General features: G+C 40.2%; 1 protein-coding gene across 2 annotated transcripts in view; it reads left to right on the top strand.

The window, feature by feature from the left end:
* The window catches only part of LOC117206416 (inhibitory POU protein-like), a 55,088-nt gene extending 50,765 nt beyond the window's left edge, over window positions 1-4,323 (top strand). For both annotated transcript variants that reach the window (XM_033445747.1, XM_033445746.1), the window contains exon 4: window positions 2,987-4,323. In XM_033445747.1, coding sequence (XP_033301638.1) covers window positions 2,987-3,751 — 765 coding nt within the window. In that variant the 3' untranslated portion in view covers window positions 3,752-4,323. The remainder of the gene's footprint in view (window positions 1-2,986) is intronic.
* Window positions 4,324-15,468: the final 11,145 nt, after the last annotated feature.

Below are 15,468 nucleotides of genomic sequence, written 5' to 3'. Positions count from 1 at the left end.
CACCCGCGTATCCTACGCGATACGTTTCGGCGATTATTAATAAAAATATTGCTTCGGCAAACCTAGCCAAGGTTTCGCGTTAAACAAATATTATAGATGTAAAGATATTTATCGTTCGTATAAAATCAATCGAAGAAATGGTTAAATGCAGCCTGGCATAACGAAACAGAAAATAAGAATAATTCAGTTGTTCAAAGACTCGTCCCGACAAGTGGTCGATAAATAAACGGACAAATCGATAAATCGGATAAAAAAAGCATTATTTTATTCAAAAACATTACGCGGAAAAAGGTCGTTGTACAACGTTGGCAAACTGATCGAAGGTGGATCAACCGTAACGGCGAACGCGAGAGAGTATTCGTTTCATCGACCCGCTGGAAATCGGCTGACTATTATTAGTCGCTAGAATATTCGTTGACCATGAAGTGGGTGTATAGATCGGAGATCTGGCTTCCCGCAGTGCGGTGGCACGACGAGCGAACGACGAGCCCCGTTCTCCCGCTTACAGCTCTTTCTCTCTGTCCCATTCTCCCAGCCGCGAATCTCCCATACAGATGGTCAAACGGCAAGTGTCCCATAAAGTCTGTTTTTATACGCGAGGTTGACGAATTCAATAACGGTAGTGTTGCTGCAGGCTTGCCTAACGCGCAACGTATTACGTTCACGAACGCATGTAACGAGTTTTGTGTCATTGGCACAAGCTTTGGGGAGCGGATCGAGTCAAAGGGAAAAGAGCAAGGGGAAAGAACGGTGACGAGCGATAGGCCGTACAACGTAGATACAACGGAGCAAGGGTAAAGAAGAGAAAAACAGGGGCACGTATTCGAGAGAGGAGGAACGAGAGAGTCGGCTAACCCTACCGCCGTGTCGCGTCGCGTCGTGTCAGCATAATGATGAAATATTGCGCGGGTCTCTAGGGCCCTACCATATACGCCCCTGGGCTAGTCCTTCGCTCACTCCATATTTGCAACTATCCTCTTCCAACGTGCTTTCCTTCTCGCTCTTTCGCGCCGCCACCCGCAAGCCCCTGCATTTCTGATGTAACTATGCTATTCCAGAGCACCCCTGGACCGAAACCGTGCCATCCAGTTAGCTCGCTACGCTGCATATTCTCGTGAGAATAAACGTTGCGTACACACGAACGCGCGATCCTACTCCTACGCATACGCGTCACGCCCTGTGTACAACGTTACGCAAACGTCCCGTAGGCGTAGGCGCATGTTCCTGCGAGCACCAATCGCGACCACACTCGCCGCATTTTTTGCCGATTTATACGCGGACCTTCCGCTTTTACGACCTTTCCCCTATATCTTTGCGGTCCTAGGATTCTAAAACAGTACCAAGTCATCGAGTGGGGTTTCTACGTTCTGGTGTCGCGTTTGTTTTCTCAATATCCAGAAATTCTGATACAGCAGCGTGCTTGGCTTTTTTCCAAACTTTCTCCGGTTAGAAGATATTTTTACGTCTCGAAACGACATAAAAATCCAGACATTAACAAAGACGCAGATACGAATAAAAAGCGACTAAATGGAAGCCAAAATATACGCGACGGATGACGCGCGTATCGATCTTCCACGATTTCAATCTTTCTTGACTCCCGATCGGCCTCGATCCTCGGTCCTCTCGTCAGAGGGTTCGTCGGCGTCACCATCCCTCTCCATTGCCTGACCAAATCCTGCTACAAAGCTCTTATCGTTTTCCACGTGCCACGGAGCGTCGTGACGCCGAATCGTCGTGCACACGAGCCTCGACAGCGAGCGTCGGAGAGTATGGGGCCTTTTGTCGGCATCCCGACGAACCACGACATCCGCGACTCTTAGAAACCCGGTAGTCCCTAAAAGTATCGTCACTCGGAGTAGCTAAAGCTACTCGAGCCTAAATCCTGATGACACATTTACGATTTCTGCTATCGGCGATACGATACTCCTGGGAATGAATGGATACCGCGCGATACGTCGACCTGTGACAGGTGCATCTCCTCCGCAGAGGAGTCGACGTTAACGCGTACGTATTAACGTACGTGTTTATTGGTTTAACGAAAATATCGGGATACGTAGCTTTGAGAAAACAACGAACACAAGCAGTACCTGACGCGGCGTCACTTTCTACGGGGAAAAAATACGAAGGGAGCTCATAAATAATTTGTAAGGGGTCGCGCACACTGCGCTCGCGACGACGCGACGCGACGACCACGGCACGTGCTGCATAATTGTGCGTGCTAGTTTGTACACGTTCTCTCTTCATCTCCGTGTCCTCGTCCCCTTCCATCCCTCGTAGCCCCCGTTGGTTTCATTCATTCTTTCCTTTTAACAATGTTAATTGGTAGAATCGCGTAACCACGTTACCGTACAATTTCCGCTCAAAGATCTTGATTTTTAAACAGCTGTGGTCGTGCCGCCCTCTCGCGCTCGAAATATTTTACGAGCCGAGTTCGATTCATTTTTCACAACTGCTGGTTTAAGTTACGTTGTTACGATTATTGATTTTGCGTGATTACGAAATTTGTACGCCTATAAAAGAAAGCTTGGAATATTTTATCGCGCGGCTGCTAGTAATTAGAACGCGATTCTTTCATCCTTGAACGTTCCACTTTTGTTAACGAACGTTGTAAAATAATGTAAATACGTACAAGATACTCCTTTAGTTTTATACAGATATAACGAGATTTTATACCGAACGTTGGACAAATTGTTAGTTCGTATCACGGTGTATTTGTTGCAAATATTTCGCAGTAATATCCGACCGTTACCGTTAACCGATACGTTTTCCAACTATTCGCTCGATTTCTTGTTTCTGTTGCACAACGGTAAAGCATATCATAGTGGAATTATACATACTTAAAATTCTCATTATTCGATGTTCGGTGTACCACGGGTCGATCTCGTTTTGCAAAATATCCGATCAGAAAGCAAGAAGCGTACGTGACGTATTAACTTAACCTACGCCACGCTTTACGAGTAAAAAATACGCAAATTATATTTTACAGATGAGCCATCCGGGAATGGAGAGTCTGGACATGCTGGATCCAGCAAACTCGATGACCACATTGACGCCAATGTCAGAGAACACCGGCGGTGGACCAGGTCATCATGCTGGAATTCACGGTCCCTCGGTTTACGGGGGGATGAACGGAATGATGGGCCATCATCATCATCACGGAAATTTGGGCGGCGGCGGAGGTAGCGTACCACATCCGGCTCATCATCACCCAGCGATGGCGGCGGCAGCAGCAGCAGCCGCGGCCGCGGGTCTTCATCCAGATGCAGACACGGATCCACGAGAGTTGGAAGCATTCGCGGAAAGGTTCAAACAGAGACGCATCAAGCTGGGCGTGACGCAAGCCGATGTCGGGAAAGCTTTGGCAAATTTAAAGTTGCCAGGCGTTGGAGCGCTATCTCAATCCACGATATGTCGATTCGAGTCGCTCACGTTATCGCATAACAACATGATCGCGCTGAAACCGATCTTGCAAGCGTGGCTGGAGGAAGCAGAGGCCCAGGCGAAGAACAAGAGACGAGATCCCGACGCTCCGTCGGTGTTACCAGCCGGCGAGAAGAAAAGAAAGAGAACGAGTATAGCCGCGCCCGAGAAACGTTCTCTGGAGGCGTATTTCGCCGTGCAACCACGGCCGTCCGGCGAGAAGATCGCCGCGATCGCGGAGAAGCTGGATCTGAAAAAGAACGTGGTTAGAGTTTGGTTTTGCAACCAACGGCAGAAGCAGAAGCGCATGAAATTCGCGGCTCAACATTGACCCGAGGGTGGCTTGTGACAGCAAAACTGACCGTATCAGTTGCCCAGTCTCGAGCCTAAACCAGAACCCTTGACCGAGTTTCAGGGATGGCCGTAAACAGAAACGGACAATATAAGAGCACGAAAGACGCGATCGCTGTGGGAATGGGATTATGTACATACGTACAATCATAAGCAGCAGTGGGATTTAAACGTAGCACGTACCAACTGTTCTACGTGGTTGCCGATGGTGGAGTCATTGGAATTGGAAGTGATGCGCGTACGACTTCTCGGTTTCAAGTGGATCGCAAACGTATTAGCTCGATGCTGCGGCCAAATAAGAGTAAGCGATAGTCAGACTGTCACAGGCTTTATGCGAAATATTTTACGGTCATTGCGCGCGCGCGTGTGACGTTCTCGACGCGTCTCCAGTCTCCCGGCGAATTTTCCACCGGAACCGACGATGCTTGACGAATCGATTCACGAGCCTCTTCCCTCTTCGCTTTGCCATTTTAACTTACTCGTAACTTTACGCTACCGTTCCAATTACGACGAATAACAGATTCGCAAACCGTCGTTCGAATGTTTACTGGTTCACAATTTTCCTGTTGTCGATACGCAGAACAAAATTAATCGTTGGAATTAATGACAATTAATTCGTCGCTAAACAGATCTTTCGATTCCAGCGTTAAGTTAAGAAACATACTTTTCTCTTCTGTATAAAGATACAAGTATATTCGAGTCGATATCGTTTGTCGTAGCTTCAAGTTCTGCCGTTCGAAGCGCGAAGATTAAAATCACCATCTTTTCCACTCCTTTCGATTCTAAAGCAAAAATTGGAACCGCGTGATTCGAAAATAAAGAAAATCTTACTACGTACGCGGTTCCAGTCGATTTTTGGTTGAGAGGGTTGAACGCCAGATCCGCGAACGTAATCGATGAAAATTCACCAACTTGATAAAAGTATCTAATAAGGATCGCTGACGTTACATGCTATATACTGAAAATGTGCTACATGTTGCATAAGAATATCGTATAAAACGACATAAAAGAACCCTTACGGAATCTCTAGATCAAATCATCTGTAAAGTGAGATAGAATTTGCGAAGCATATCAGCTACGATCGCGATAAAACAGTTTACGAGCGTACCCCACCTTTAGACCAACTTCCGTAGACTGGAAATCAGGTTCGAAGGTTACCGAATTTAGCGTATATCTAAATATCATATTTTCCAATTGTTCGTAACCTCGTAAAACGATATTTTCTAACTTGATAAAATTTTGTGCCTTCGAATTTTCTATATTTTACGTCGAAGATCTCCATCGATAAACGCGTTAAAGATCAGCGGAGACTATAAACTGTTTATCGAAATTACATATACGAAATATAATTTGATTAAGTGCTTCCAAAAATATCAAAATATATTTCTCTAAGTACCTATATGAATAAATAATCATGCAGAGACGGATTGCAAAATAATTTATACTTTACGTTCGTACACGTAACTAATTCTAATTTATAAAATTTGTAAAATATGTATTTATAAAATTAGAGAGGCCAGGAAACATTTGAATTTTGAATTCTGATTTCTGTCATAACGAGACAAAAGAAGAGGAAGAGGATTGTTCGCGAACGGGCAAGAGTCGATCACAACGAAAACCAAATAGCCGAATAATCATCGATGCGTCTTGAAAAGTACAATTCGAAACATAAAATATAAAAGTACGTATTGTTATAAAATCGACGCGCGAGTACGTCGTGCCGAACAAATAAGTGATATTAATCCTAATGAAGACACTCGCAATATGTAGTCGCAATCAGTGCAGTGTAAAAAGTGAAGAGCTAGAGAGCAAGAGAGAGAAAGAGGTATGTGTGTGTGATAATGATAAAAGTAAGAGTGAAACGTCGATACACCCGATTTTGGAACGAATTCTCTTATTCCTACGAATCGCTGTCCGTGTACGTAACGTTGCGTTTACGTTGCCCAGAGAAATGAAAATAAATCGCTGCGTGATCGATTTCAATTTCTGTTTTACAAAAAGAAGATTTTCCGATCGAGTAAAAAATATAGTTGAAAGTTTGTAAAGAATTTTTAGCGCTTAGTTTGTGTCTACGATACTTATCGAGTCTAAATATCGCGAATATTAATATTACGCATTTGTTTGATCGATACGTAATATTTGCAACGTTATACCTTCTACAAAACATATTCGTAATCAATTTTTCGTGTCTGGTTACGATATTTAGATACTTTATCGCGATATTCGTTAATCGTATCTGTGTAGAATTTTCGTGTATTTCTATCGCAAACGATACACGGATTTGGCTGCAACGATGATTCGTTCCAGCGCGGTGTATCGATTAGTAAAATGCGCGAAAACGAGGATGGAAGAATGAACGGAGATGAAAAACCAAGACGATGCGATGAGTGAAAGGGGAAAAAGGGATTAACAGGATGTATTACGTAGTGATATTGGACAATCAGTGAAAAGACTGTATCATATCATATTGAAGCAATACCGTAGTATTAGTCGACGAATAAACTTTATTTATATTGCTCGTGATGAACCGCGCGTTTCCTGTGCATCGACGAAAGTTACTTGTAAAGGAAACAAAAAGAGAGGGCATAGAAAAGGAGAAAAAGAAAAGAGATAAGGAAAAATGCCAAAAAAAGCGACGTCGTTCGGTTAACTTCACCTCCAGACAAATCAATATAATATGTATTAAAATGCAATATTTTCGATGATAGAACAGCATGATTCCAAGCGTAGTTATAATAAACAACGAGACTCCGTGTGACATCGGAAGCGCGGTTGATCGCACAACGAAAACTGAGAAATCGATATCCCTCGGTTCTTGAAAAACTGCTCGCTGTATTTCACGACCGCGGCGCGGGTGCGATTATATTTTTGTTTCCTCACCGATTTCGCTGTCCCTTGCTGCGGCAACGAAACTCGCTAAAACGTGAGTTTCGAAAACAAAAAAGAAAAAAAAAAAGAAAGGACGAAATCCTCGTACAACTGTGCACGCCAGAGCCGATCACGAGTCGATCGATCGAGAGCCGAATTAAACGGCGTCGAGGAACGATCGAGGAAAGTACGAAAACGCGGATGTCAGTGTACCGAGTGCGTGATCAGGCTCGAATTCCCGCGTGCACCGAGCAATACCGCGAGGATGTTCGGCGATAACAGCGATATGTCATTGTAATAGTTAAAATATAAGCGGAAGGATAGTAGTAATTTTTAAATTGTACATACGTAAGAGGATAGGTATTTTCTAGAAGAATAATAGTCTATTGCCGTTCTACTAGGTAATGGAGAAAAAAGAAGATTTTAGTGCAATATAGAGTTTAACGACACTAATTATCATTACGATTATTATATTCGTTATTGCTCGTTATTTTGTCTCTCTCTCTCTCTCTCTCTTTCTGTCTCTCTTTGTCTCTGTCTCTGTCCCTCTCTTTCACTCACTCACTTGCTCTCTCTCTCTCTCTCCCTCTCTCTCTCTTTCTCTCTCTCACTCGCTCATTCACTCATTCTCTCTCTCTCTCTCTCTCTTTCCCTCTGACTCGATTTGGCCAACATTGTCACGCCTGTCGTACATTTCACAGATACACACGTTCAGACGCATCGTTCCATTTACATATACTCGGAAGATACTATACGTTCCAGCAGTCGAACTTTACTTTCGCGCGTATTCCGAATAACGGTCTAACGACGTGTCGCGTCGCGTGTCGTCGACGACAGAAAGCGTGGTGTATTCGGGCAAACAGCTTTGAAAAAGGGACCGGTTTATCACTGGGAAACTATTCCAATTCCACGTGTATCGTTTCGAATCAGGCGGACAATCGCAGAGTCTGTCGTAGGTAGTTTCATTCGCGTCTATCGACCTGTCTGTTTCCTTCGAAAATTACAGTGTTTCCCTGTGCACAATTCCCAGTGTACAATTACTGTGATGCTTCGGAGTATGTCGATATCGTTTTATTTAGTTCGAGGCCGGATAAGTACGTAAAGGCTGACGAGGTAACCGAATTAAGCGTTCGGGGCGCGACGCGTCAACGTTTTCTTGATCTCTCTGTCGTTCCAAGGAACGCGCGATGTGATACCGATAAATCTGTAAGTATATATTATATATATTATTTATTTATTTATTGTCGCATCGACTAATAGTCATTAAATTTCTAAGTATTTCAAAGACTTTTTTACACACGGTTATCGCCGATATGTAAACATGCAACAGCAGATAGATACTCGTCGGACACTTACAAAGTTTGTAAATTCGTAAGGTTGGATGGTATGCTCGTTTATTTTCTTATTATTACGTTCATTCATGCGGTTATGTATATGATATAACTCGTGTATTTTAAATTCATTGGAAAATTGGGAGAGGAGATAAGAAGGCGAGTTGTAAAACAGGACGTTAAATAACGACAATTTCCAATTATTAGCGCTTGTCGGCACGAGGAGACTCAGGGCCGTATACCGTACACGGCATTCCAGTCGAGAATTAGAGAATCCAGGTACTTTGTACGGCTCCGAATAAACTTTCGTCATTTATCTTCCGATTTTTCTCTTAATTCAGCAACGAATCAATTTTCTATTCCAACGTTCGAATTACGTATTTACTTAGCAAGGAACGAAACGTTCAATTCGCTGCGACATTTAATTTCGTAATTTTTGATTTCGTTCGAAAAAGTTTCAACGTCGCTTCGGTGGAATACAATGGAGGGAAACGAACCAACATTTCACGCTAGCGATGATAATTCGTAGCGTAAAGAACACGCGATCGTGTATACCATTCTCTCGAGTGCTAGATTCTTTTCCTTCAAGTACTTTTTCAGAAAATTCTTATCGTTAGTCGATCCGGCGAACGAACGACTGAAAAGGGCACGGTCCAACCTACTTGTGCAACGAGTAACGATCATCATCCAGAAGTCTTTCTACTTTCACTCCCCTCTGTCTCCGATTAACGATTAAACACGACACGATTCAAACAGCTCGCTCGATAATTTCTCTTGCGCCGACGTACCAGATCGTTCGCACAGAGACGAGAATCTTTTACAAGACGACGCGTTCTGTAGACATTAAAGACAGGGTAACAAGTCATATCGCAATATGCTTTTAAACAGTTATTATTATACATACTAACGCTATGTACATCTAGGAGCCTTGCTGTTTGGCGCGAGTAGGTATACATATGTGCCGTGAACATTTTTCCCCGTGAGATTCTCAACGATCTTTAAGAAAATAAACGAAAAAATAAAAGGAGGAAAATCGCGTACCTATTTAAAACGAAAGAAGGAGAAGTTTTAGTCCGCGGTATTTTCCATACGTGTATATATTTAAAATCGTCGAACAAAGAACGAAAGCAATCTCCGAATCTTACGAATCGATAAGAAATTTACGTTTTACGTTATTCACGAAGGAAATGATGACGTCGCAAAGATGACGTTGGTTGATATAAAATAGAAGTTCGTCATTAGCCGGGTTTGGTGGCACTGTAAACTCTAAACTCTAAACTCTAAACTGTAAACTGTAAACAGTAAACGATTTACTTCGCTGTCATCATCCTCTGATATCATCCTTTCGATTATACGATTTACAAACCTAAGAAACTCGAAACCTCTTTTTCGTCTAAGTACTCTGCGTGCCAAGTTGTACTTCGAAGTAACGTTTACAAAGTCCTAAATAAAAAGCTACGTTATACTGAGATGCATGTACAATCCGGTATGTTCTCCGATTTAACGGTATAAGGAGCAAGGAAACGTTCTCCAACTTTTTACTCGTCGATAAATCGTGCGAACCTCGTGTACATATGTCTGTGTACATTTACAATAATTACAAACGTAATCGTATCGCGTGCGTGGGATGATTTATCGAAGATTGTCGGATTGGCTATATTTCTTTGAGGCAATTTGAATGTATATATATGTAAAAGTTGGCGATAAACGTTTAAAAGTTAGAAGAAAGAGGGTTCTATTCGAGTGAGATTAAAGATGTTACTATTATCTTAAATTCTTAGAATCTCTATACGATGGAATCACAAGCTATGCTTGTCTCCGTCGTTCAAGTTGCAGATAAATTTTGTTATTTCGGATAAAACGATCAAAAGTTGCCCTGTTACAAGAACGATAGTTAAGTAAAATTTTAAATTACCGATTTTTCAGACTATTTCGATGTAGCAGTTTTGTTTTCTTCCTTGGTTCCATCGTAAAATTTGTCTAAGCGTTAAGTAAAAATTGTTATATTTACGATATAGGCCAATGTTGAATAAAAATTACGGAACAAACTAAAGTTTGCCTTGACTGAGAAATGAATAACGGTATTTAAACTGACTTTTATCGAAAAAGTTTACACAATTTGCGTGAATCATCCAATGCTGACATTACGTATACTCGATTTGCATTTTCAAAAGGCTAAGAGTGCAAGGCAATGAGAAGAGAACCGTCAAAGTGGTCGCGTATACCTACGTGCGTAAAAGATCGAAGATTCTTGTGTATATAATATATATATATATATATATTACATATACGTGCGTTGTTTCTTTATTTTTAAAATAGTCGACTGCAACAACGACTATCGTTTCGAGTGCTTAATCGAGAACTACGTATGTATAACCAAAAAAGTATTACGTTGGCACGTATACAGCTATAAAAGAAAGATTTGTATAAAATATAAAGGATTACCAGAATTAATTAGTATAAATAATTACTATCGACAATTAGATTGAATGTTCATACTAAATCTAAAGAAGCCAAAATGAATTGTTAAACTTTCAATCTTACTCATAGGTGTATGCGTGATCAGTGATTCGTTTATTCTACTTTTCTTGTTTCCGCGTTAACAGATTTATTTTGACGGTGAATGAAATATAACTATGGAAATGCGACTTCGATTCGACTAAAACGCTCTATCTGTCTGTCTTGAAATGAAAAAATAGCTACTCTTTGAAAAATTTATTACTCTGTAGAAACATAAAGGAACATTTTCGTGTTTCCCGCGTTTCCAGACTAAAAATTTGTTTCCGAAATAAATCCTTCGTATTGTTTTTTCGAACGATATCGTATAATTAAAAGACGACAAGGCATTGTTTCATACCACGTAATAAAACATCCCACCTTACGTAGCATATCGAAGAAAACTCACATCTACCTGCATACGTTGTATAGACGGATCACGAATTATACACACAGTTCAGATTTCTGTTTTATCTTTACACGTACATGGAAAACAGAGAAAAAGTTTCGTTAACGGGATCATTTTTACGAATTCATTGTACAGAGATACAGCAGAATTTGGTCTGAAGCGATATAATTCTGTAAGATATAACAAAGTCTAGCAAGAATGTACTGTAAAAGTATCCGAACACCATTTATGAGTAAGAACATGATCGATGAACGATATAATAATATAATAAAGACATATCATAAAAGTATTAGTTTAATTACCTGATATTGTAGAATTTCTATGTAAATATGTTGCGTGCAACTTGGAACAACGTTCTAAGTTTTAAGGCGATGCGATGTAAAGTTGACGAATTATTTGAGACGACTAGTAAAACGACCGGTTAGTTTTTCATATCGTTCGTTTAATTTGTGTAAAGCTTTCCATTAGGTACGTATTCGTTGTAGACACGTTTATGAATTTGTATATAATCGAGAACGTAAATGTCCTTTGTAAATTGTTATGTAATAATTGATCCACTAGTTAAATTCTATTCGCTTTCGAGTATCTATACTCTATACCTACTGTATGTCGATTTAATTGGTAGCGCATTCTGTCGTAAGGAAGAATCGTTCGTGTCGTTTTATGGCACAGAGAATCTTTGTAAACCTCTGTCGATTCACAATGTACGATAGCTTCTACAGAATTTTTCATTTAGGATGCGACGAACGATGGAAATTATTCACACCTTTGAAACAAATAAAGCGAGTCAGCGAAACGAATTGTAGATTACGCGTAAAGACGAAGCTTCGTGAGGTAAAACCATTTCTTTGAACGATTAAACTACAACGAAGAACAATGTTCTTTGAAATACACCAAATTGCGCGCAATGTACAACAAAAGAAAGGAAAACGATTTTCCTCCATACTGTACATATCATGTGCCATAACTCTCATTTACTATACTTTGTGTCCAACTTTGTTCCAAGTACCTACTTAATTATAAATATTATAGTATAATAAAATAAACCTTGATGTTATTGATAAATTTGTATCTTTTTACCCTTCTTGATTTCTCCCTATTCGAACGACTAAATCCACTGAACGCGATCCGAATTATCATAATATTATCCGTTTAAACGGTCATTTTTATCGAACGATCGACTATACCAAATACTAAGTACAAACTTACAATCGCGTCGACTCAAATTGAAAAATTGTTCGATCTGCTACCAAATGTCTAACATCGAGGATTCTTGCGGTGCCTATCGATATGAGACAGAAATTGCAAACGATAGAGTACGAGACATACAGGTTTCCAATTAATTTACGAATAACGACAATTTCTACGCGAGTAAACGTAATATTCGAGGTTCGCGTTCAGCCAGTGCAAAGAACGAGCGTACACCTATCGACTTGAAGCTACACTCGATCAAATTATGGTTTATTAATTAATATTTTTCTAAAATAGCTAACGTAATCGAAAAGAAACGAACGGGAAGAGAAAAATCGACAGGACAAATTTATCTCAAAATTTCAACAGCGGATGGGTAATTTTTAATTAATCTTATCATAAACAGCCAAATTAAGCGCCTTAATTGATAATAAGCGCTTGGTAAGATTTCTTTTCGATCGTTGATTGTTGCCGTCATTTTCCTACGCATCCGGTGCGAGCTTTTTTTACAGGATCTGTGCACCTTCGTGTATCAAGAGTACACGTATCTATTAGTCCAAAGTTTTCGTCTCGCTGCCTTAAACGTACTATTGTGCTTTTTGTTTATACGAATAAACAACAGTTTGGAGCGTGATAATAGAATTTCGTAGCGTGTTTCCGTGGAAGGAATATAGACGCAGACGTGTGGCGTCGCGTGTCGTGTCACTATCAAGTATTGTGTGGAATTATAAATGTATAACACGAACACGAATAGACCGTTAAAAAGATTATTTATCCAAATCGGGAAATCGCACTTCAAAACATATATAGCGTAGCTTTTCATAAAATGGCTAATGGGTAGTATCCTGGCGATGTACGATACGTATCGATGCTTTTCGTGACTTTCTCCTAAACCAAAACATAGACTCTATTAACGACCCCTTATTAATTAGGTTAATGCAATCCTCTTGATTTTTCACAAATAGGTCGTACAAAATTATTTTTACGATTTGTAGCTATCTCTCTTTTCCGTATTTTTTTTCCCATAGTTATCTGATTATAGAGATAGGTAGGCAATATACCGGCATACATTAATTTCCTTAAATTTTTATGAACATTTTATCGCATTCCGATCTTAAGTACGAACAGAATAAGATTGCTTCAATCTCGATTTCAGAATATTGGTTCGGTCGCGCGATAAAACGATTGAAGAAACTGGACTTTTTAAATTCAATGCTTACTTTCAATCATAACCAGAATGTGCAACATTTCTCCGTGATAATTCAGACTTGTTTATTTAACAAGAATATATTTTCGGTAATATTATTTTCGAAGCAGGACGCAATTAACGTCGCATGAAACAAACAATTAACTTGCAAATCGTGAAATTCATTTATAGAATTTTACTCGCTTTGATACCGAACTCGTTATGCAAGTTAACTCACCAGTTATATCAACTGATATAATTTATAACTTACAACTCATAGCTTATAAGATTGCACGAATAACATTAGCTGGATCAGGGCTAAAATCAATAATTTCCGAGGAAATCAAAGTCCAAGTTTTCCATACATTATACGAGTTAATATATTTATTATATCATGAATAACAAATAGAGGCAAACTTTTCTATCGCGACAGCATTTTGCCTTCTACTTAAAAATCTCGCGTTAAGCAAATTTTCAAGAGTTTCTTCGCAACGAAAACGAAAGAGCCAAGTATCGTGAACAAAGTTGAAGCATCGAGCTGTAACAAATAAGCGATCCTTAGGTGCACTTGCATTGCACGCAACAACCTGTCGTACATATGTGCGGTAGGTACAGTGTCGGAAGAGAACTTGAGAAGGAAAAAGCCGCGAGGGAAACGAGTTTATAGTATCTGCTGATTAATTGGTACAGCGTGTAAACACCGTTCGGTACCTAAGGCTTGTTTGCTTGTGTAAACACCGCGTATAAGGATGGAGGAGTATATGGGGTCGTTCAATACGGGAACAAGCCTACGCTGACACGACACACTCCTGCACTCGCGATTCACGATCAGGCTTGAACATGTGGCAGACGTGCCTAACCCATGTAGCCTTTGTGTTACAAATCATGTTTATATTATCGCTACACTTGTGCGGTTCTAACCGGTGCACTATGCGCGCACTCGTTCTCGGTGACCCAATAGCCTGGGGAAAACAGCCAATTTGCCTTCCGGCTCCATTTGATTACTTTAATTTTTCGATCCGTTCGTTCCAGATCAACGGCCATTCGGAAGTACGTACCTATTGACTTTCTACCAATTTTTCTGTATCTCGATTTAAAAAGATTATCGTGTTCGAATATCGAGACGATTCTGATGGATTTTTCCTGTTTGTGCCGTGAGTGGCTTAATTTAGCGGAATTTAGTTTAGCAGAAAAAATTTATGCGGTCGATCGGTTGTTTAATACGTCGGTATTCGTCGATATCCGGTGCTAGAAGGATGTTGCGATTATACAGGGTAGTTGGTAACTGGTGGTACAAGCGGAAAGGGGGTGATTTTACGCGAAAAAAGAAGTCGAAAATATAGAATAACAATTTTTAAAAAATTTTTTTTAATTTTTCCATCGAGACAACGATCTATAATGAGATCCGTTCTAACGCATTGCACGCGTACCGAGCGAACATTCAAAGTCGATTTTCTCGAAAACAAAGCCTCGAACGAAAAATTTTTATTCTATATTTTCGACTTCTTTTTTCGCGTAGAATCACCCCCTTTCCGCTTGTACCACCAGTTACCAACCACCCTGTATTATAATTCGTAATTCGTTCTTCATATTTCAACAGATTCGAAAGGGTTTTCGAGTAATGTCTGTAGTGATCGGAATAAGTTTGACTAGGTTCTTACTAATTGTTATTTATACGTACGTGTCTATGTCGATTTGGGAGGACACAGAATGCAAATTTTCAGGTACTGACGATTGAAGCGTCGAATAGCGCATTTCGCGTGATCCATCGACAAAGAGATTTGATTATCGACAATCGTGAGATGTAATCGTTATCGTAAAAATGAGAAAAATTACATTGATACATTGATCGACGTAACATTGATATCGACGTGACCCGTGATTCTTGTAATAATATTTTAGGGAATGACGCGTCGAATACGCATTGGATGTAATATAGCTAAATGATTTCGGATAGCAATAACGATAGTGCTCGTTTATAAAATAACAAATTCCACGAGATAACGAAAAAGAAAACGAAAAAGCACAACTTGCGCGAACAGAAGAGAGAACTTGGCGTTTGAAAATTTTCCGTTTTCCAATGCCTTTCCAACCATTTTCTGATCTCGTAAAACAACCTCGTGACATCGCACGCGAAAGAACGAGAGAGAGAAGAAAAGAAGCGAGCGAAGCAAGAAGAATAAACTCGGTAGTTGTAAGTTGGAAGTTTCCAAGAA

Source organism: Bombus bifarius, unplaced genomic scaffold, assembly GCF_011952205.1.
Source record: "Bombus bifarius isolate JDL3187 unplaced genomic scaffold, Bbif_JDL3187 scf7180000008006, whole genome shotgun sequence".
Lineage (NCBI taxonomy): Eukaryota > Metazoa > Arthropoda > Insecta > Hymenoptera > Apidae > Bombus > Bombus bifarius.
This window is presented reverse-complemented; position numbering and strand designations above follow the sequence as displayed.